The following is a 25719-nucleotide window of genomic DNA, read 5'->3' as shown; positions in this document are numbered from 1 at the left end:
ATTCACTGTACAGCGTATTAATTATCTGGTAAAATTATGAAACAAAGAAATTAAACTTCTTCTTAGCTATTTGAAATACAAATATTCATTTTTCATTTGCCACAGAATTTTGAAAGTATCTAATTCTATCTGATTTAAATGAGAAATACTACCGAAATGGTTAAGGTGTACGTAAGGGAGCGCTTTATTCATCCGCCAATGCCTTTAATACAATCATGTATATGTTTCTTATCAGTCCGCTTGCTCTTTCCCTCCTTCACGTTGAAGGTGAAAATCCAAAAGTGCGGGGTCGTAATAACAGGAACAAAACGCGAAGCCGACGGAACGATCATATATTATTTCTTCGCAATTTCGCACTCCCGCCTTTTCAATTTGCATTACAAATATCGCTTCGTTGTCTTAGTGTTTTCGCTTTTTAGTCCTCGAAACTTTTATACTTTCGTTTCGTCGTCCTCGCACTTTAACTCTTGTCCGTAATTGCCCTAAACGCACACGTGACCTGCTAAGAACACCATATTTCATCGCCATTGTCTCAACGCGATTTATGGCATTTGAAAACCTAGATATAGTTGGTCGCGTTTGCTAGTATGACGTCATAATCTTTGACAATATTCTCAAATACTGAAAACGTAGAATTTGGATCAGGTTTTGTATGTATTCATTTATCAACGATTTTATCCACTGAGTAAATATACTAGAGTAGATGACATCTCAACTTTTTCACTTTGTTTAAATAAAGCTGCATAAGTACGCGTATCTAACAGCCGTTACTCATACCACCCAGCTCACGATGTAAAACGCCATTTTAACCTTTCTAAAACATCAGAGATTGAAATCTATTGCGAGGGTATATACGACATTATAGAAAAATTATACAACCTCGCTAAATTATTTTTCTTCTACTAAGATCTATCTATCTATCGATCGATCTATCTATCTATCTATATATATTGATTTGGTGCAATTGGCTCCAATTACATTAGATCAGGAAGAGAGCATGGCCAAAATATGACCTTTATGCATGTAATTTGCAATTGTAAGAAAGCTTACTTTTTGATCACTTTTTCTTATATTTTTATATATAATATATGAAATGCGTTTTCTATCGTATTGTGATCAGTTTAATTTAAACGATTAGTAATGTTAAATGCAATAAATGAAGAATGTTCTAATTTCAGTTGTCTACAAGACTTGAACAAAATTATATGGTCAATGAATAGTGAAAATCCAAGAATTCTTGTCTGTTTCCAAATTCAAATAAAATTGTATTGTGACTATTTCATGTATGGAGAGTCTACATATTATGCACAGGTATATGTGTTACATACGAATTAAGGTTTTTAATCTCTTTTTTCTTCTTCTTATGTGATTACTAATATATGAATATTCTTGAACCTTAACATTTGGTACGAGATGGAACAAATCTGTTTATCTTTTTTACGAATTACACTTTCATTTATGAAAGGTGTATGCAAATGGATATAAATATGATAATGGTATTGATGACTATATGTAAATATTAGGTTCCCTATGCATCGTCCCTTGTTACCTTTAGTTGTTGATAAACTATGTTGTACTTAAAACATTTTTGTTACGCAATCCTTTGTCTTTATAAGCTTTTATATAGGAGAAAATCCACTTGTAGTGAAAAGGTTACCTGTAGGTGTCCAATACGTTGACAATTGCTGTTCATTTTTTTTTTTTAGAACGGACAGTATCTGTCCTTTATTAAAAATAATGCACAGTAATTGTCAACTTATTGGACACCTACGGGTAATCTTTTCACTACAAGGTTATAGCTTTTTATAAAAACCTAAAAAGACAAAGGATTGCGTAACAAAAATGTTTTAATTGCATCTGCAATATCAGTCACAAAGCCGATTGAGTATACTCGACTAGTTTCTTTAAGGGGGTAAAAATAAAATATATCTTGGTCCAAGAAAAAATAACTTGCCGAGGACGTACAATTTCCCAGAGCGTAGTAAATACCCTCGCACTTCAGAAAATGAATGATGTTTGCCGGTAACCATTAGCTACTGTCATCTAGTATATAATTAGATTCGAAAAGGTTAATCAATTTTACGTTTAAGTGCCGGGATGTCTTTTAAAGTCCTATTAGTACATTCTAGAGATATAGTTATCACAGACATTCACCAACAACCTCCCATTAAGCGCTCCGAACAAATCTCATATCGTCAGCTCACGAACATATGACAATTCATATTAACTCGGAAGGTCTCGACCGTGTTGCCTTTATTCAATAAACAATCCTCTCTTGTCATTCCTGACTGCCTCTAGATTGATCCGTAATTCCCGTTCCTCTGATTTGAGTGCCCCGGGGACCAGATTAAACTAATCCTTCCGACACTTGATTTAGCTCAAGTCGCTCTTATCATCAATCGCCTGTCTATGCCACAAACGTTAGAAAGAGTTTGATTGGCAGGGAATGTAGTGATCATTTAATAGGACAAAGACACGAAGCTCGCCTGTCAGTCATCGCAGAGGATCAGTGATTACGATGGAACTTTTTTTTCTGCTTCGAGGTCTGAAGTTTAAATTGCAGTGAAAGGTTAAGTTCGGAAATTATTTCAGAAGAATGTGTGTTTATGCAAATCATTTGCTAAACTACGAAGGCGATTACATGTGAATTGAATAGTAGTATGTGAAAAATTGTTCATAAATTGCAACATGCATTGGAAAAGGTATTCGTACATTTCACAATATTGATATAAATTACTAAGACTCGCCTAAAAGGTTAGGTAGTTGCAATGCCCTACCTGGTAGAGTGATTTCCGTTGAACCTCAAAGAAACACTACAATGTAGATTTCAATTGCTTGCCGAATTAAAGCTGCCTATATCAGTTTCTTATTTACCTTTGCATTGTTATTTTCGTCCAAATGCACCGAACAGCTTCCTCCATAATTTCAATTTATTAAAAGCTGATCATCATTAATTTTGTTATTGTACATCTCTCTCTCTCTCTCTCTCTCTCTCTCTCTCTCTCACACACACACACACACACATAATCAGGATAAAGCATTTGATATATATATATATATATACAGCTTACATTTCTCATGGACAGCAACAATAGAATCGGCAAGATCAATTTGAAATGGTTCATGGATATAGCGTAATTAAAGCTCAATGGGAAAAGATTAATAAGCCATTAGGGGCAAATACTGACATTAATCGAAAAATAACTTTGAGCTTGTATCTCCTCTTAAGTTGTAATTATTCTAATGACACAGATTTATATCCATTCAATAACGATGTTTCTTTCAGTTCGATCTCTTCAGTTTCCCGCCCTGTCTCCAGTAAGGAGTGTCTGGATTGGCTATTATAGTCTTTTGTGACGTCATAGTCTGATCTAACGGAGAGAGTTTGGTGAATGGTATGGTTAAGACGCTTTGTGGATGATGATGACCTGTCTCGCACCTGATGGCGCCAACTTCTTCTGAGATTTGATATGACCTAGAAGTATTTTCACTGTTCGTTATCTTCACCTTGCATATAAAACACCATGGAGTCACCGGTTTTTTTTTCTATTAGATATATTTGTTTGAAACATTACATACGTTTAGATTTTGCGAGGAATATGACGTATTATAAACTTTCAAATGCAAAAAAAAATATGATTAAAGTTTACTTTCATTACCAGTAAATAGGCATAATGAATTTGATATCACAAATGAATAAAATTACCTCAGTATTAAGGAAACAGAACACCATTGCCACGAAAAATCCCTTTAAAACAACAAGTCCAAGCATTAAAAACTGCATACATTCAGATACATAGAAAGTTTTACATGACGTCATAACGTACATTGCAACATAATAGCACGTGATGAATAGAACGTGACGTGGGATCCATTTTCAAAAGTATGTTTTTACTCTGCAATAAACCATTACTTAGCGTGTTAATTACCTTTTGTGTGACAATCTGTATCGCAGATTAGCCTAGAATGTTAATCACTGTTGTATGGCAAACCATGACCTATCCGTACACAGTATACTAACCCAGTGTGTTAATTACCGCTTTGTGGCAAATCGTGATGTAGACCAATCTAGTATGTTAATTAGATATAAATGGTAAATGTCACGTAGTCTAAACAGATCAATAAGATTTATGACCGAATCGAAATTTGACTGATTTAAGAATTACACGTGGTGACTCTGCGTCATTATGGGATCAGTAAATTACACGTGGTGGCACGCTATGCGACAATAAGAACTAATGAATATAACGAACAATGATCAATTTCATAGGTGAATATAGCGAGCAGTGTCAATCTCATAACTCCTATAGAGAATACAAAATAAAGAGTAGGGCAAACATGGACCCCTGGGTATACCAGAGGTGGGATCAGATGCCGATGCCTAGGAGGAGTAAGCATCCCCTGATGACCGGTCACACCCCACATGAGCCCTATATCTCAATCGGGTAAACTAAATAATCCTTGGTCAAAATCTGTGTGTAAAGAACGGCCTAAAAATGGTATGAAACACGCCAGACAATATTTTACCCAATGACAGGTTGTATTGTTAATGATATTAGATCGTTGTAACGACCATAAAATTTGCGAAACTTTAAACGAGATTGTTGAAACTCCTGTAAGATCAACTTATTTGTCAGTAGCCTGCCTCGATTTAAAAATTGACTATACGCAGAACATGCTCTTGTGTTCTTGTGTTATCGAATCAGATGAGAGACATAAGCATTCGCTATTGACAGGTTATACCCGCCGTAAGTCATATATCTTGATCAGGTAAGCGGAGTAATCCTTATTCAAGAAAAGCCTAACAATTGGTAGGAAAGACATCAGATAGCATTCGACCCAGTGATAGCTTGTAATTGCAAATTAGATCATTCTAACGACCACATGGTTTGCAAAATGCTGAGACTGTTGAAATCCCTTCAGGGTATCATCAACTTACCTATTATATGAAATCAGTTGAGAGACATAAACACCGTATGCAGGTGATAATGGAATATTGCTACACATATATAGGAAAATGAGGATGGAGTAGCTGAAATCATATTATGTGTCATAAAGTTGTGTTACTAGTTTGCTTTTGGCCACTATATCAAATAAAATATCAAAATATGAAGCAGATATGGAAGATTGTGTGGTTTCTTTTATTTCGATTTCCCTTATTCAAAAGCTTCTACATGAGAAGAAAGAAATCCATTGTTGTGTCCTTCAGCTGTACATATAGATTATCACCTGCTTATAGTGTTTATGTCTCTCAACTGATTTTTTTTATGTTGGGGCATGTTCTGCATATGATCAAATTTTCGAATCGACATACGAATGAAAATGAGCATTGTTAATTTCCATGTACACAAAGTGTGTTCCGTTATTAGCTGACTTGGTTTTGTATTCTTATAATGCAGAATTTATTAAAAAGCTTCTAAATGAGAAGAAAGATCTCTTGTCGTGGCCTTCATCTCTACATTTAGATATATTCATGTTCAGTTTATTTATGATGAATCACAGAATGTTCAATTTTATTATGACGCATCATACAATGTTCAGTTTATCTATGACATATAGAACATCCAGTTTCACCATGCTACATCACAGAATGTCTAGACAAACCACGTCCGGTTTACCCGTGAGTGGTTCACTATTACCTACATGTATTTACCTGTGTAGGTCAATAGAAATGGTTTACCTTTGAATGTTAAACTGACCACTTTATCTGTGCGTTGTTTACTATGATCGTTTATCTGTTCATGGGTTATTATGAACGGTTTAGCTACGTGTGGTGCATTATGGGTAGTATATCTATGTGTGGTTCACTATGGGCAGTTTATCTGGGTTTAGTCACCATATGTGGATCATTATGGGCAGTTTACCTGTGTGTGGTTAACTATGGGCAATATATCTGTACATTGTATGTGCTTCACTATAATCAAATTACCTTTATGTAGTTCACTATTATAGAATTAAATTTCGTGTGGTTCAATATATAACTGGGTTACCTTTGTGTCGTTCACCGTGACCGATTTACCTTTATTTGGTTCAATATGACCGGTTTACCTGTATGTGGTTCACTATGACTAATTATCCTGATCATGGTTCATCATGACACATTCCTCTGTGTGTCGTATACTGTGTATTGTTTTTGTGTGATTCACTGTCAAACCAGTTTTACCTGCATGAGGTGTTACAAGGGCTTATTTTTTCTTAGCGAGGTTTATTGTTTCTAATTTGTGTGGTTCACTGTGTTTAATTTACTTTTGTGTGGTTCACTATGGTCGGATTACCTTTGTGTTTTTCCTATCTTTGTGTGGTTCACTATGGTTGGATTACCTTTGTGTTTTTCCTATCTTTGTGTGGTTCACTATGGTCGGATTATCGTTGTTTTCCCCCTATTTTTCTGTGTGGTTTACTATGACTGGAGTACCTTTCTGTTTTTCCTACCTGTGTGTGGTTGATTATGGTCGGATTACCTTTGTGTGTTTCCTATCTTTGTGTGGTTCACTATGGTTGGATTATCTTTGAGTTTTTCCTACCTTTGTGTGGTTTACTATTGCTGGATTACCTTTGTGTTTTTCCTACCTGTGTGTGGTTGATTATGGTCGGATTACCTTTCTGTTTCCTACCTGTGTGTGGTTCACTATGGTCGGATTACCTATGTTTTTCCTACCTGTGTGTGGTTCACTATAGTCAGATTACCTTTGTGTTTTTCCTATATTTCTGTTGTTTGCTGTGGTCGGATTACCTTTGTGTTTTCCTACCTGTGTATGGTTGACTATGGTCGGATTACCTTTGCGTTTTTCCTATCGTTGTGTAGTTCGCTATGGTCGGATTACCTTTGTGTTTTTCCTATCTGTGTATGGTTGACTATGGTCGGATTACCTTTGTGTTTTTCCTATCTGTGTATGGTTGACTATGGTCGGGTTACCTTTGTGTTTTTCCATCTTTGTGTAGTTCGCTATGGTCGGATTACCTTTGTGTTTTTCCTACCTGTGTATGGTTGACTATGGTCGGATTACCTTTGAGTTTTTCCTATCTTTGTGCGGTTCGTTATGGTCGGATTACCTTTGTGTTTTTCCTATCTGTGTATGGTTGACTATGGTCGGATTACCTTTGTGTTTTTCCTATCTGTGTATGGTTGACTATGGTCGCATTACCTTTGTGTTTTTCCATCTTTGTGTAGTTCACTATGGTCGGATTACCTTTGTGTTTTTCCTACCTGTGTATGGTTGACTATGGTCGTATTACCTTTGAGTTTTTCCTATCTTTGTGTGGTTCGCTATGGTCGGATTACCTTTGTGTTTTCCCTATTTTTGTGTGGCACACTATGGTCGGATTACCTTTGTGTTTTTCCTACCTGTGTATGGTCGACTATGACGGTGACCCGCTCATACTCCAGCCCTCCCTCTACACTGATTGGCACTCTGTACATCGTTACAAATAACTGAATGCCAAATAATGGAATCAGAATAAACGTGGCTTTCACAGCTTTCCTAAGAAGAAGATATAATTCTATTTTAAATGGTAATAAAATACGTGAAATTCAAGTATAATAGAATGGTAACCTGATTTAGTGGAAGTTGTTTTTAATAGAAGCACACGCGATTTATGGGGGTAGATATTCGCAAAATATTTTCATTTTCAAGATGTTTGCCTTTGATATCGCTACAAATTGTACAGATAGCCATTTCCTTTTTTATATCCGGAATACTAGTAAGTCGAACACAGTTCGGCATGATAACTTGCTAACGCGCATCGTAATTGTTGCTATTAAAAAAACCAAGGCACCTGTCCTAGAATTATTCCAAATGGTATCCTAACTTGAATATGCAAAAGGGGTTGGGTGGAGTGTTGTCTTACTCACGAATATATCATGGTACAATGATTAAGCACGGGTTAATTTTAATCACCATTTTTAAAAAAAAAATTAAATCACTTAATATTATTTTTCATTAAATCACCAATATTTTGCTGTTTGATATAAAAAGGTACCTACCTAAAATTTCCTGGCTCATTTGGGTGTGATTGCAATTGCGTCAGCAGGATTCGTAAGATGTTTGTCAGGAAAACCAAATTCAGCTTGAAAAATGAAGACGAAATTATTCATTACTACCTTTTGTTTATGTTACCTATACTTTTCTTATATTGGTAGAATGTATTAATTTTTTTTTTTAATTAAAGTCTGTGAATATTTATGAAGATCATGATCTGTAAATGGCGTTTTGTTTGCGATATATTCATATCGTGGAAGAAGAAAAAAGCAATCACCAAGTACTTGAAGCGGAAGTGTGGTTGTCCGTTCACACAAGTAATTTTTCATGTGTGCTTATTGTGCAATAACTGCTTCGCAGTGGTAAATCAGAGAAGGCAATAGAAAAAAAAAACTCTTGCAAAATTTACAACAAATATTTTCACAAATAGCAGTACTGACGGTACTATACTAATTCACGATTAACAAAAGTAGATCTTGAATTTGAAATATGTTACAGTCATTATACATGTACGCTGTAATTACATTTTATTGCAGCTGTACATGTATGTTTAGACAAAGCGGGACTATGTAATGAATGCTATATTATTTACCACCAGGAAGAGTACATTAGGTCCGTCAAAAATCCACTCCAGCTGTTTGTAGCCGTAGGCCCAGCAACTACAGTACATCATTAAAAAGTAAAATCAGGAAAATGTAAAAATGGCTTATTTTTGTACGGTTTAATTATGGCGACATAGGTAATGTGAAAAAGCATGGCAACAAAGGGAGACAAGAACAATGTTAAAACTTGTTTATTTCCTGAAATAGTGATATCGAGACCCCACTAAGATCAGTGATTATACAAACGAATTAAGAAGGATTCCAGTGGGGTACAATCTGACTCCACAACCCTTAATACACCAACATTAAATCAGGTTACGATATCTCGAAATGTAGTTTCAGCTTAAGGAGGTACTCTACATCGTCATAATGGCTGACTTCCATTTGAAACATGGATGGAAATATAAATATCAGTAATATTTGTCTATTCATTTCTAAATTTATCGCCCAGCTGAGTAGTTCAGAAGGTTAGCACGTCGACTGCTGAACTGTAGATCGTGTGTTCGAGTCAAGCAGGGGTTTTCAATCTTTTTTTCAGATTGCTTTCTACTAAAACTGCACTTTTTGACTAAATAAAGTAAATTTGAAAGTTTTCAATTTGAAAATATTGTTGTACATATCCTACCACTTTTCATCCATATCGAATTTCTCTGGTGTAGCATACCTCCTTAATCCATTATGCATGTACAATGTATATAAAGGGTCATTGCTCCGCTATTCCAGGGAGTGATGGTGATCGAACACACTCTAAGCTTGTTAAGATATTATGAATAACGTTCCCCACCTCTCGTTGTTATATATCCCACGAAGCAAGCCGTATACAGCGGACGAGGACAGCGGTACGGTCCACCCGAATACGTACATGGGCACCAAGCAGCGAGGAGGCGAGAAAGCGTTGGACATCAGACGATGAAGATATACACCTTCACAGAACATCCAAGTGTAGCAACAGCACTTAAAATAAATCTTCAGGAACGACAGCAGTTTACACCCTACCTGTAAAACATGACAAAGTGATCTCTTTAACTTATTGTTTTCTTCACACGAGAATTGGTGTGTTCGTTCCGTTTTAAATTATGCCCTCGCTGATTATCCCGACAAGGCAAGGTTAATGTTGGGGATATACAATTCCACAGATAATAACGTTTATCATGATATGACTGGATAATCTGGTTGGCTGAGATCCATCAAGCTACTGTACAAAAATAAAACCTTTTCTCACATTATCACCAGTGTGAGATCGACTTATATCATATACCTAGTAGTGTATCAGCCCTGATACACCTATCTTGACTAGGGTGAGACAGCTGCAAGAAGGTAGGGCTGTCTCGCCCTAAGGGCCGAGATATCTCTGTCTCGGCCCGTTGTCAAGGGGCTGTCTCGCCCTCAAATTTCAAATGGCTATTTCTTCTTTAATTTTTGAAATCTAACATAACTACATGAAAAAATGATGTTAGACACAATTTTTTTCATATATAATACTTTCTTCCATGACAAAATTTAATTTAAGCAGAAAAATTAAATAAAAACGTTTTTGAAAACAGCGCTAAATTGTAGCGAGTATCTAAGCAAAGGGGGGGGGGGGGTAACCCAAGTAACAATTGTTTATTTAGAACAATAACACGTTTAACTTCATTTCAAAACAATCAACGTTCTAGGTGACAGAAAACAGTAGGAGGATTATGGAGGGTGATACTGAAGCATTTTCAGAAATCCCCGGTCCTAATGGAGATAAAATGTTAATTTATAGCAATTTTGATGTAGAAAACTGTTTTAAAACGATTTCTGAAATCTAAAATCCCGAGGACTTGGCAATAAAACGAGAAAAGTAGAACCATTATCTTCCGACGTATTTCAACGACTTATAGATGCTAAAACAGATGGGAAACGGTAAAAAAAAAAACTTACATCAGTATAAGGTAACATTCCTTAAGCAAAGAAATAGCAGCATCATTCCCGTTCATACGATGACGCCACGTAAACAAAGTTCTACAACTCTTACAAATTATATGAAATATTGAAAACGGGCGAGTTTGGTAAATCCGAAAAAATAAATAAAAATCAGCAATGGAATAAAGCTACAAAACCCAGACTTTAGCATGTTTCACAATGTCAATAGTACTGGAAACGTAACCATTAAAGTAAACTCTCTGAAGGAATGAAATAGTCAAATATCGTTGTACAGTATACCATGTATTTATGTTTGGGTCAATGACCCCCCCCCCACCCACCCACCCAATTTAAAAAAAAATGTTTATCAACTTGTTGTGTTTTAGGTATATGATATAAACAATATCACACTCTAATGTTGATCTCGGACCAGGGATTGCCCCTCGAGTGATCTCGGCCCGAGCCCGTAGGGTGAGGGTCGAGATCAACTCTTGGGGCCAATCCCAGGTCCGAGATCAACATTAGAGTGTGATATTCTTTATTGCCCATGCGAGACAGCCATGTGAGATTTTTCGGTATCACACTGCTGCGACGTCATTTGATTGTGACGTCATATATTTTCTACGATATACGTTACACAGTGAAGATTTACGTTACAAGGTGAAGTAAAATATTTTGCATTGTTTTCTTTACATTTTAATGTAGTATAGCTTTCTGGTGGACAACCTTGAGTTTTTTAGTTTACACTTACAGTGTAAACCATTTTCAGGTATGCTCTTTTTGCTTATCTAGTTAGTTTTTGCATGGAAGTTCAAATGAGGATTTTGATAATTTAGAATTTTCTCAAAGCTCCTAAATTTATGCACTAAACTGTAGGTAATATGTGAGAAAAATAATCCTTCATTATTTACTCGTGTGGGATAACGAAATTCCACCTCTGGAACAAGATTCGCTGTCTAGGACTCGGCAAAGCCTCGTCCTAGACTGTGAATCTTGTCCCCTCAGTGGAATTTCACTATCCCACACTCGTACTAATGAAGATTATATTAATGTTTACCCTATGCATTCGACATGAATATAACAATTAATTTTGTCAACATCGGACCAAAATTAAATTGGTAATTTCCAAATCGATACGATTGGTTCTTATTCTTTGGCAGTCCATTGAAAATTCGTATCTTTAATTTCGACCACGTCTTGCATTGTATATGTAAACAGAAATGGCTGATTAGGTGTCGTCTGATAAGCTCTAACAGCGAGCTTCAATGTTTTAAATCATACAATCATCAGATAAATTAATACTCACGTCACTAACATCATCAGATAAACTAACACTCGCGTCACTAATATCATCAGATAAACTAACACTCGCGTCCCTAACATCATCAAATAAATTAACACTGGCGTCCCTGATATCATCAGATAAACTAACACTCACGTCACTAACATCATCAGATAAACTAACACTGGCGTCACTAACATCATCAGACAAACTAACACTCGCGTCACTAACATCATCAGATAAACTAACACTCACGTCACTAATATCATCAGAATAATTAACACTCGCGTCACTAATATCATCAGATAAATTAACACTCACGTCCCTAATATCATCAGAATAATTAACACTCGCGTCACTAATATCATCAGATAAACTAACACTCACGTCACTAATATCATCAGATAAACTAACACTGGCGTCCCTAACATCATCAGATAAACTAACACTGGCGTCACTAATATCATCAGATAAACTAATACTCACGTCCCTAATATCATCAGATAAACTAATACTCGCGTCACTAACATCATCAGATAAACTAACACTCACGTCACTAATATCATCAGATAAACTAATACTCGCGTCACTAACATCATCAGATAAACTAACACTCACGTCACTAATATCATCAGATAAACTAACACTGGCGTCACTAACATCATCAGATAAACTAATACTCGCATCACTAATATCATCAGATAAATTAACACTCGCGTCACTAACATCATCAGATAAATTAACACTCGCATCACTAACATCATCAGATAAACTAACACTCGCGTCACTGACATCATCAGATAAATTAACACTCACGTCCCTAACATCATCAGACAAATTAACACCCGCGTCACTAACATCATCAGATAAACTAATACTCGCGTCACTAACATCATCAGTTAAACTAACACTCGCATCACTAACATCATCAGATAAACTAACACTGGCGTCACTAATATCATCAGAATAATTAACACTCGCGTCACTAACATCATCAGATAAACTAATACTCGCGTCACTAACATCATCAGTTAAACTAACACTCGCGTCACTAATATCATCAGATAAACTAATACTCACGTCACTAACATCATCAGATAAACTAATACTCGCGTCACTAACATCATCAGATAAACTAACACTCGCGTCACTAATATCATCAGTTAAACTAACACTGGCGTCACTAACATCATCAGTTAAACTAACACTGGCGTCACTAACATCATCAGATAAACTAACACTCGAGTCACTAACATCATCAGATAAACTAACACTCGAGTCACTAACATCATCAGATAAACTAACACTGGCGTCACTAACATCATCAGATAAACTAAGACTCGCGTCACTAATATCATCAGATAAACTAATACTCACGTCACTAACATCATCAGATAAACTAATACTCGCGTCACTAACATCATCAGATAAACTAACACTCGCGTCACTAATATCAACAGATAAATTAACACTCGCGTCACTAACATCATCAGATAAACTAACACTGGCGTCACTAACATCATCAGTTAAACTAACACTGGCGTCACTAACATCATCAGATAAACTAACACTCGAGTCACTAACATCATCAGATAAACTAACACTGGCGTCACTAACATCATCAGATAAACTAAGACTCGCGTCACTAACATCATCAGTTAAACTAACACTCGCGTCACTAACATCATCAGATAAACTAACACTCGCGTCACTAACATCATCAGATAAACTAACACTGGCGTCACTAACATCATCAGATAAACTAACACTGGCGTCACTAACATCATCAGATAAACTAACACTGGCGTCACTAATATCATCAGAATAATTAACACTCGCGTCACTAACATCATCAGATAAACCGATACTCGCGTCCCTAACATCATTAGATAAACTAACACTCGCGTCCCTAACATCATCAGATAAACTAACACTGGCGTCACTAACATCATCAGATAAACTAACACTCGCGTCACTAACATCATCAGATAAACTAACACTGGCGTCACTAATATCATCAGATAAACTAACACTCGCGTCACTAACATCATCAGACAAATTAACACTCACGTCACTAATATCATCAGATAAACTAACACTCGCGTCCTTAATCACTTTGACCAAGTCTTGCACTGTATCTGTAAACAAGGTTTTGTGTCGTTGACTCTAGCTGAGGAATTCTATGTTTAGGATAGGCACCTGATCCCACCTCTGGTATATCTAGGGGTCCATGTTTGCCCAACTCTTTATTTTGTATTGCTTATAGGAGTTATGATATTGATCACTGTTCGTTATCTTCACCTTTCATTATAAAATCATATTAATAAAACAATCAATATACGTGTAGGAATAATTGTTTAACCCCAATACATGTAACATTACATAAACTTTGCCTCAACTACATGCAATTTGTTTTATCATACTGAATGTTACATAAACAACAAAGCAGAAAAACTTACATCTGTTGACATTTGATCAATTACTATCATTCGAGGTTTTGTATATCAATGCGTGTATTCGCGGTTATAACAAACGTTTAAACGGCGTTGTCTAACAATCTACGGCGAACCATACGCGCATAAATTTGACGCATGTCATAATTTTTATAGGATCATCATCAAGTCATCAAGTACTGTTGCCCGTTGCTATATACTATCACCCAAGAGGGCGTGGTTTCTGTTCTCAGAGGGTAACAATGTTATTGTTTTTTTCAAAAGTTTCTCGACCATTCAGATTCGACTAAATTACATGAAAGTATTATAATAAAGATTGTAACAGTACTTTGAAATCCTATGCTGTTTTTCTGTAACTACATGTACTTGCCCCGTTTTTGATGAGCGTGGCACCGGACACCTCCGTGCTGGTAACTTTATCATACGTCACCAGCAAGTCCCATAAAATTGCCATCACTTCTTTAAGCATCAGCGACAGAAACAAATTTAAATGAAGTCGTATTCGATGTTGATTTCTCAGCGCCCTGCAAATACGTAATAGAAATCAAGCACGTACAGAAATATAGTGGTCTTTTTTGCTGCAGACGATGTTAAACTGGACGAAATACGTATAAACCGTGTGATTTAAATGAAAATCGTAGAGCCGCGATATAAGTAAAACGTTACTTACCTATACTTGAGGAATATGACGATAGATGGAAGGAGAAACACGATGCTGGTTGCACTGCATCCAAGGCCAGTGAATATTGTCGTCTCCAACTCCTGAAAAAAAAGGTATCCTCTGCACAAGAAAGGTACTTGTTTTTATTTTGGTATTATCACACCGCTGTTCAAATTTGAATGAGATCGAGTATTTAACTCTTTCTCAGGACGGACATTAACAAGGGTGTCCTTGACCTAATTTACACGACCTCTATTCGGAAATTTGTCATAATTTCTAATCATACCCGTTTACTTGCGTCTACGTCATATTTTGACTCAGCTGGACGAAAACAGAGAGACAAACGACCGATCTATGGCCATTATTATTTTTCAGGATAACAGTGACCATATTCGTTTCTGAATCAAATTTCATGACAGTTTTAGGTCTAAGAGACTCAGACTTTCAAAATGATGCCCTTATGTAATATACATAAAAAATTATCTCGATATTATATATAGGCACAGAAAAATTCACTATATTTTGGATTTCCACTTCCTCCCTTGCCCGAGGATGAACTCACGACTTGTGGAAACCAAATATCCTAGCAGGGTGTGATTAGCGCCCTAGACCGCTTGACCAGCTAGACAAGGTTGAAAATCATGTTCTTGATGACGATAGCCTCTGCTTTATATTGATATATTTCAAATGCAGTGAATCGTGTTTGATGTTTTTAGATTTACATCAAGTAAATGCATCCCATTTTCATTCTCACTGATCGTGTGACAACGTGGCGAGAATTCCATCGTCATCTAAAAACATTTTTATAACTTGCCTAGATGGTCGAGCGGTCTAGCGCTGGTCACACACCCCTACATGTAGTAAATTTAGTTCCGTAGGTCATGAGTTCAACCCCGAGCAGGTTATCAAAAATACATGAATAGCGATATATATACTAAAACGTTCATTAACCCATATGACAATACCGTCTAGATACAGAAACTACTATGGTTTTAAAGTGTCAATGCCTTCATTGTTATCTAGCGTAAGTTATCAGATTGGTAACCTCTTTCTTCAGGCAAGGACTGTAATCTGTTTTCGGTATCCACCTGCCGTCTGCACCGCACAATCTAACAGCCTGACCTGAAAGACGTCACAAAAATGTGTGCACAACGTCATGTATATATTATCTTAAATAAACTTTAATGACTTATTACCGTTATTTTCACTAAAAAGACTAACGTAAAATCTAAATATCAATGTTTTATTCGTAAGCGTGAGAAAGGGATTTTAATGAAACAAGAAATGTTTGTAAAACGCATTTATATGCCACCGTGGTGCAAAAGTGGAAAGGGTTATATACATGTACCATTTAATTTATAGTAGAGCCAAAACAATTCAAGATATTGAGCGGACAATAGTTTCCTATATCCAGAATGGATTGAGCATTGGCCTTTGACTATGTGACCTAAATTCAATAGGGGTCATCTACTGACCTAAATTCAATAGGGGTCATCTACTGACCTAAATTCAATGGGGTCATCTACTCCTTAGGATGTAGCAGTGTACAGGTACCAAGTTTGACGTCTGTCAAGCAAAGGGTTATCAAGATATTGAACGGACATAATATTCCAGAATGTACCTGAGAAGAAACCGCTGACCTTCCGAAAGTAAACTGGGAAACTTTCTCACTTACCGGCGCGAGCGGGGTTCAAACCCGCGCCGACAGAGGTGAGAGGCCGTGAGATATTGAGCGCGATGCTCTAACCACTCGGCCACGGAGGCCTGTTGCTACAGTAATGAGCAAGGGTACACCTATCACTATCGGAGGAAAGCAGGGATGACCACACACTTTGCCTCTCACGATAAGAGGAGGGACAATCAGATACTTTTAGTTTCTTAACACGATTTAGCCATTAGCCTTTCATTGCAATTCTCGTATTAATGCAGAGTTTCATAAATATCATCCTCTCTGTCTAATATTTCGACCTCAGACTTACACATGTATCTCCCCGTAGATACACGATTCATCAAGTTTTAAAACTACCCATCATAATGAATTAGAAATGCATAAAATGACCAATGATTTATGTAAGAACCACGGAATTACTGGTCCAACCGTACATGCAATGTTAATTTTGATTATCTAAATAAAGATCACGCGCTAATCACACTATTGATAATTATTACCAAATACTGATTGTATATAGAATGAAAAGGGATATAACTCTTATACAATTCCTATTTCATCGCAGAACCTGAGTTAATTCGGGTTTTTCAATCGAGTTAGGCCTTGGAGACTTAATATCGAGTAGGTCGAGTCAGCTGTTACCGTTCTGTCAGTTTCACATACGTATGTAAGTGTTTCGTAAGTGATATGAATATGGAGTAATTCCTTAATTCGTAGTAAAAATAAGTCTGTTAAGTATTCAACACGAAATGGTATGTGAAAAAATCAACATACGTTATCGTGAATATGCCAATGGCATGGGGATGAGTGATTGTATAAAGTAACACTTCATAGTATGTACTTCCAATAATTACGAAATGGATCGGAACACCTCGGGCTTTGTTCAATGTTTGTCTACAATGTTTACATGACGCAAACCAATTAAAGAGATGGAGTATCAGAGGGGATTTTATGCAATTTACTGCAATGAGTTTGTATTTTTATTGAAGATTTTGGAAGACTTTTTTTCTTTTTCGGTAAAAGAAATATTAGTTGGAGGTTTTAGTAAAATAAAGAAAAAACCAAAGTCGTATATGAAGTACCTGTAACTCCAATAGGGAATGATGAATATTCATGTCAGATAGTTTGAGTTTAGGTGTAGTATGATTCTTCTATACTAGACTCTTATAATAACAAGAGGCCCGTGAACCTTAACGATCACCTGAATATGAATTACAAATCATTGTGTTACCTGTATGCTTTTTATAATTTCTATTAGACGATAAATTTATTGATATAACTATTGTGGATATTTGATAATCTAGAATTCTTTATAGGAGTATAAGTTTTTATCACGTCACAATGAAATTTAAAGTTGTATTTGAGTTCTACAAGGGCAATGGAACTTTTTCAGAACATATAATACATGCATACTACATTTCCAATACATGATTACTTGGGTCCAGAACCCAGAGGTGGTAAATTTCACATTGATCATTATAATCATACAAACTGTTTGTCTGCTTGATGTCAACCATTAAAGAAAATTTTAATATAAAAGATGTCTAATTATTCTAGCATCACCAAGGTACATGAACTAAAACCATGTTGTCAGGAATTTCATATTTCTGGTAGAGAGCTAAATTCTCATTATAACCATGCAAATATTTTGTCTCCTTCATGTCCGGGCTTGGAAAACTGATGTTGAAACTTTGACTTCAGTCTGATTGATTGATTGTATTTTTCTTAACGTCTCGCTCGGAGACGTCACCAAGACCTGTGAAGGGCTTCAAATTTAGGCCTATGCTCGACGCTTACGGCCATTGAGCAGTGAGGGTTCTTTAGCGTGCCACACCTACTGTGACACGCGTCATCCGTTTTTAAGGTCATCTCCGAGGACCCGTGATATTCACACCTGATGCCGAGCGTTGGGCGATGGAACTGTCACTACCACTTTTAACGACTTAAGTCTATCGCGGCCGGGATTCGAACCCCGGCCTTCCGCATGCGGGACGAACGCTCTAACCTCTCGGCGGTTCTACTTCAGTCTGAAATTGTACCCAAATTTTGACTGCTCAGATAACAAAAATCAAAACCTTTAGATTTTTTCCAGAAATCCAGGCCAGACATAAGAAGTAAAGAATTGCTAAGGTATAATGTCTATTCATTGTATGATCAACTTAACCTCACCCTGGGGATGAACCCTAGACCGCGAGTTTCAGTTTTGGTATAGGACTCGTTGTTCATTATAAACATGCCAACATTTTGACTGCCTAATTGAAGAATAATTTCTCATATATATAATGCATCTATAATACCGTATATGACAAACTTAATCCCCATCTGATGGCCCCTGAACCCAGTGGTAATGAATTTCGTGGTTTCGGTAGAGGACTTAATGCTAGATTTGTGGAATAGCATGACAAATTATATTCCAACGATGCTTGTGAAATGGCGTGAAACGAACAAACTTACGTGATGGCATGACATATTGCACAAAGAGAGGACACAAATTGTAGCTAAGTGTCCCGGTATTTCCATCGTCCCAACACAGCCAGCCGTCCCAGACCCTTCCACAGGTACCGTTAACTTCCGGCGGAAGTCCCAACTGTCGTTCACAGCAAGTATCTGCGGCAGCACAACACAGAGTCCATCGCTGGCATTCGTCATTGGACAAAAAAGAACACACATTTGTTTGAACGCTTTCATTTCTGTAGTCCCATGAATCAAGGCGTATGTTTTGTTTATTGAAGAAAAACTCCACCACCGGTCGACTTTCCGACAAGTTAACCCTGGGGCTTAACTGGTAAAACAGGAAGTTAAAACAGGAAGCGTAAGCATGTAACCGGAAGTTATCAACACTTTCATGTAAGCCAAGATGAGATCTACAGGACATGGTTGATGACATCGGGTTTCTTTTTGCGGAACATTGTGACGAAATCTACAAGGATAATGAAGAAGTGAAACACTGTATTTTCCCCCAACAAAATTAATTTCGACGATCTACAGTTTCAGATATGTAATTGACAAGACACTATTTCAAATTCTGAAGTTGTTTTTCTTTTGTAATTCGTTTCTACCAGTGTATTTTTTTTTACCAATCATGTTAAATCACCTGTTGCAGAGGTAGTTCAATCTAATTAGCGATCGTAGGTGAGTGGATCAAAGGATGTAATTTTAATTAGATTGAAGATAGTTTTAACGTCCATAGGTGACTGCACTTTTGAATTTCCTGAGAAGTAAAGGAATCATGGTCGTCAATTTTCAGAAAACGTGCTTTACATGTAGAAGGTCCGGAAATACGAATAAAGTGGACACATTCTTTTAGCAGAGCCCTTAAAGGGGTATTGGACACTGTGAGCTGGAAAATTTCATCAAATTTTATTTTTCCATTTTTATTATTTATAATGCCTAACTAAAGTATCTCTAATCGTTATCCAAAATTTGAATATCAATTGTTGAGTTACAAGTGAGATACAGCACTCATAATTCCTAGTTATGTAATAGCACCTTCACACTCACGGATTTTTCTTACGAGTCCTTACGGATCTCCGATTCGTAGTCAATCGCAAGCATTCGTAAATCACTGGTTGGTATCCGTTAATAACTCGTCACAACTCGCACACACTCTAAGGATCTGTGAAAGTAGGGGCAAATGTTTTGACATGTCAAAAAAAATTCACACGGATTTCATTTTCCGTAAATAACTTGTAACAATCCGTAAGTATCGTAAACTGATCGCAAGAACACGTAAACTGCTCGTAAGAATCCGTAAAACACTCGTAAAAAGGTTTTTTTTTTTACGAATCTTTGCGGTTATTTTACGATATGTAAAGAATAGTTTACGAGTTGTTTACGGATTAATACGAATGCCTAAGTGATATTTACAATTTCATTCACGTCGGGTTACAATCGCTTTACGGATTGTGCAGAGTCATTACGAGCGCTTTACGTATAGCCACGATTACTTTACGAGTACCCTACTTAAACTTTACGATTAATACCATCTTCACACTCACGAATTTTTCTTACGAGTCCTTATGGATCTCCGACTTGTAGTCAATCGCAAGCATTCGTATTATTTAAATCGCTCGTCGGTATTCGTGTCTAAATCGTAACAATCCGTGTACTTTTACGGATTTGTGGATTACGTAAGGATCCGTAAGAAAAATCCGTGAATGTGAAGGTACCATTAACAAGGCTCGTGTCACGTTTTTGTTTACATATAGATTGCTCAATAGAAAATATGTTTAATACAAAATAAGATGTGTCAAGCAATAGAAACTGTTTAATTGTGTTCAGAATTAACTTATAATTTGAAAAATCTGCTTTAAACCAAACTTTTACAAGTATATCTAACCTATGTAAACATACACATGGCACGAACCTTGTTTACATAACAAAGAAATTTGAGCTCTGTATCTCTCATGTACCTCGACAACTGACATTCAAACTTTTGCTGACCGTTAGCAATACCTTATTGAAGCTTTCTAAACATTAAAAATGGAAAAATAAAATTTGAAAATTTTCATCTCAAACTGTGTCCATGTCCCTTTAACGCAGCATACCTTAATGGTTTAAGAAAAACAACATTAAGACAGGTAGGTACCAATGACTTTTTTATTCATTATACTACGAGAAGAAAGATCTCAGACAGAATCTTTATCATATTATGGTGTTATTCCTAATCCATTAAGATTACATTTATCTGTAGAAATACGAGGCAAAGCCAGAAGAATTGACGAGGCGTCGTTATGAGGCGAAAACGTCTGACAGAGATCGCGTGGCTTTAGCTGTCTGAGGTGTCGTATACAATTTTGTCTTTTTCCCAGGTGGTATGTCATTTCATGTGGTGAATGCATTAAATGTGTGTTATAGACATCATTACCGGGTCCGTCGTCGACACATTTTCAGATTCCATTTTGGCATGCTACTAAACTAGAAAGAAATTTCGTGCTTGAATAGTTTAATTAATTCTCCGTTCACCTCTGATTTAGATATATAATACCTCTTCATTTGAATAAATCAGATTTCTGCTTGTCGCGAATTCCTGTAATTAGATACACAAGTATCGGTACTTGATATATCGTCATGCTTTTGAGATTATTCACATCAAGTTCGTGGAATCTCATCTAGCTGTGAATCGAAGAATAAACGTGTATTCAGAGCAAAAGTCTCTCTTTAATCGTGTATAGTTAAGGGGGAGAATGCGACAGAGCAGAATGGTACCTAAACAATGAAGTGTGGTTTTGTTGCTATCACGAACGCCAGGAAATGACGCGAATATGTTGGTGAACGTCATTTTCCCAACAATGACATCTTAACCGTATTTTAATGTTTAAATTTACATGCACATTAAAACCAACTGCACTTACTGCAAAACGAGTTTTAGTTCTATGCAATACATACGTTAAATGAAAACACTAGATGGAATAGCAAAGACTAATTACTGGTTACATACTTCTTTGATTGGCCGAGGTTTGTTTCTTTTGGTTTAGTGTGGTAATTCAAGAAATTTTATTGTTACCTCTTAATTGTCTGCTTAAAACGACAAACAAATATTTTAGATAAAGGGAATTGGTACTTTTTGTTTTCATTGATTTGGCAATCGAATTTTGACCAACTGGGATCTCGGAAGTTTTTTTTTAAAAAAAAAGATGATGGTATACATAAATGAAAGGTGAAGATAACGAACAGTGATCGATCTCATAACTCCTATAAACAATACAAAATAGAGAGTTGGACAAGCACAAACCACTTGATATACTAGAGGTGCGGTCAGGTGTCTAGGAGGAGTAAACATTCACTGTCTACCGTGAGCCCTATATCTTGATCAGGTAAACGGAGTTATCCGTAGTCAAAATCAAAGTGACAAGAACGGACGAACAACCAGTATGAAACACATCGGATAGTATTTGACCCAAATGATAGGTTGTATTGACAAGCTATTGGCAAATTCATTGATTGATTGATTGATTGATTGATGTTTTCTGCCACACTCAACAATTTTACAGTTATCTGGTGGCACCCAGTTTTTATTGGTGGAAGTGAGAAACCAGATACAATGTACCTGGGAAGAGACCACCGACCTTCCGAAAGTAAACTGAGAAACTTTCTCACTTACCGGTGCGAGCGGGATTCGAACCCGCGCCGACAGAGGTGGGCAAATTCATAAAATAAAATGAATATTGTCATGCTTATGGGCAAAATTGAGAGAGAGAGAGAGAGAGAAGGGGGGGGTTACACCTAACAGCTCGACACTTGCTTGAAGCATTTATATGAAGTGTAATTGATTTAATAATATGTTTAAAAACTTAATATGCTTGGGAGATCATGATTAATATCATGGTTTTTTCAACATTGTGTAATACTATGACGTGCTGATTAATTTTAATTAAGCATTCGTGGATGTAACATTTGCTGCTGACATAGTAACTAATATGTTTGTCACGTCTTACAACGCGTTAGGAATGGCTGGATAATGAAGACAAAGCATATACGCGCTGTGTGTTTGTAACTGGTGCACAGCGATGATAGAAATGCAGTTTTTACAACAAAACATCGATCAACGGGAATATCTGTCCATAGACAGAATGCATTTAACTTCCTTGTATAAGCATGACTTAGCTCTTACACATTACGTACATATATCGTATCTAGATACGTATAACACATTGCGTACATATATCGATCTAGATACGTATAACCTTGAAGTCCCAGATACACATACCTAAATACATGTGTATGTGAACCCTTCATAGTTACACTTAACATTCTTCGATACGCCTAAACTCACATACTTTGATACGTCCAACTTCCCTACATAACCTTTCCGTGGGTATCCGCATTAGAATAGGGTGCCAGTGCCCCTAGCTTGTCGTAAGAGGCGACTAAACAGGGCGGTCCCTCGGATGAGACCGCAAAAACCGAGATCCCGTGTCACAGCAGGTGTAGCGCGATGAAGATCCCTCCCTGCTCAATGACCATAAGCGCCTAGCATGGGCCTAAATTATGCAGCCCTTCTCCGGCAATGGTGACGTCTCCATATGAGTGAAATGTTCTCGAGAGAGACGTTAAATCAAATATAATAATGATAATGATTTAATTGACCAATTTAGACACACAAAACCTCTCAAGATATGCCTTCATGTAGCTCTATATAGATATAATTATCATTAATCTTCTCAGATACATGAAATATACCAGGATACGCCTAACCCTTCTAGATACACCTAACCCATCCCGATACGTCCATCCTCCTTGTACACATATAACCTACCTACATTAACCTACCCTACAAAGATACGCCTTTCCTCTCTAAATAAGCGTGACCTCTCTAGATACAGAAAACTTCTCTAGATACAGAAAACTTCTCTAGATACACATAGCCTCTCTTGATACGCAATGCCTGTCTAAATACTCTTAGATAAAGCCCATCTATATACATGAATCCTTTTTGGATATACATAGCTTCTCTAGATACACAAGGCCTCTCTAGATACATGAAACCTTTTCAGATACAGATAACCTCCTTAAATGCACAAAGTCTCTTCAGATACACAAAGACTCTCGTTTACACAAAGCCATTCTAGATAGATAAACCTGTCTAGGTACACTTATCATCTCTAAATACACAAAGACTCTAGATACACAAAGCTCTTCTATGTACACAAAACCTCTCTGTATACATAAATACACATACTTCTCTGGATACACAACACCTCTCTAGATACACAACACCTCTCTAGATATACAAAGTCTCTTTAGATACACATAGTCTCCCTATATACACAAAACCTCTCTAGATAAACAAAGTCTCTCTAGATACACATAGTCTCCCTATATACACAAAACCTCTCTAGATAAACAAAGTCTCTCTAGATACACAAAGCTCTTCTATGTACACAAATCCTCTCTGGATACACAACACCTCTAGATACACAAAGTCTCTCTAGATACACAAAGTCTCTCTAGATACACATAGCCTCCCTATATACACAACACCTCTCTAGATACACATAGCATCTCTGGATACACATAGCCTCTTAAGATACACGAAGTCTCTCTGGATACACAAAACCTCTCTAGATACACAAAGTCTCTCTAGATATATATGTACAACTAGGCTCTTTAGATACCATCGTCCTTTCTAGTTATAACAAACCTTTCAATATACTCATAAATTCTCTAGACACGACAGTCTCTGTACATACACAAAACCTCTCTAGATAAAAGTTGTCTCTAGATACACAACACCTCTCTGAATACATAAAAGCTCACTAGATATATATGAGCCCTCTATGTACATGTTATACAAAGCCTCTCTATATACAACAGACATTTACTGAATAAACAAACGATGCATGTTGAAATTAAATGTAGGTCGTGTACATTTACACACATTGAAAGCATATAAGTAAGCTAACGGTAGCTGTCAGACCAATTCAACCCTGCACGGAGACGGTGTGACGTCACAGTAATCAAACTAATACAATATCGGGGCGTCATGTGATTCGTTTTCCTCCAATCGTATATCTACAAATTTGTGTGAAGCGGGTTGTATGAAAAATTCGATCTTGCCACAATTAAATGCATAACCCCTGTGAAAGGCGCGAACTATGGTATCATGATTGCTCAATGTGAGGTCATAAAATAATGCATTTACCCACGTACGGTATACTTTAAAGATGAAAGGTGAAGATAACGAACAGTGATCAATCTCATAACTCCTATAAGCAATACAAAGTAGATAGTTGGGCAAACACGGACCCCTGGATACACCAGTGGTGGGATCAGGTGCCCAGGAGGAGTAAGCATCCTCTGTCGACCGGTCACACCCGCCGTGAGCCCTGTATCCTGATCAGGTAAACGGTGTTATCCGTAACCAAAATCAGATGCATTGTATTTCGTGATAAAAGTAATGGACCTTTTCCTTATTGGTGCAAATAATTACATTTCCAGTGTTTTTACCTTAGATATCTTTACCAGTTGTATTGATATCCATTTCCTCAAAAATGCGATGCACTTACAAACATTGTGCGCATGAATCTTGATAAACATAGTACGTCTATTTTGACAACTTGGAAAACCGATAGAAATGAAAATGGAAGGTAAATATAAGAAATAAATTTTTTTTTCCAAACTACATTAGAGTATGATCTGCAACGCTTCACACTTGGTGAAAAGGTTCATGGACTTCTGTTG

At 36.7% G+C, this 25719-nt stretch overlaps 1 protein-coding gene across 1 annotated transcript in view; it reads right to left on the bottom strand.

The window, feature by feature from the left end:
- Nucleotides 1-3030: 3030 nt before the first annotated feature.
- The window catches only part of LOC125666392 (calcitonin gene-related peptide type 1 receptor-like), a 38985-nt gene continuing 16296 nt past the window's right edge, over nucleotides 3031-25719 (bottom strand). Inside the window, exons 2-11 of the mRNA XM_056152076.1 lie at nucleotides 18991-19456; nucleotides 15913-15989; nucleotides 14877-14968; nucleotides 14573-14730; nucleotides 9366-9573; nucleotides 8572-8638; nucleotides 7985-8067; nucleotides 7346-7481; nucleotides 3707-3748; nucleotides 3031-3475 (exon numbers count right to left, since the gene is read on the bottom strand). Of these exons, the coding sequence (XP_056008051.1) occupies nucleotides 3236-3475; nucleotides 3707-3748; nucleotides 7346-7481; nucleotides 7985-8067; nucleotides 8572-8638; nucleotides 9366-9573; nucleotides 14573-14730; nucleotides 14877-14968; nucleotides 15913-15989; nucleotides 18991-19456 (1569 nt within the window). The 3' untranslated portion in view covers nucleotides 3031-3235. The remainder of the gene's footprint in view (nucleotides 3476-3706; nucleotides 3749-7345; nucleotides 7482-7984; nucleotides 8068-8571; nucleotides 8639-9365; nucleotides 9574-14572; nucleotides 14731-14876; nucleotides 14969-15912; nucleotides 15990-18990; nucleotides 19457-25719) is intronic.

This window comes from Ostrea edulis, chromosome 10 (assembly GCF_947568905.1).
Source record: "Ostrea edulis chromosome 10, xbOstEdul1.1, whole genome shotgun sequence".
In the NCBI taxonomy this organism is placed as follows: Eukaryota; Metazoa; Mollusca; class Bivalvia; order Ostreida; family Ostreidae; genus Ostrea; species Ostrea edulis.
The sequence above is the reverse complement of the archived record's forward strand: the minus strand, read 5'-3'. Positions and strand labels throughout refer to the sequence as shown.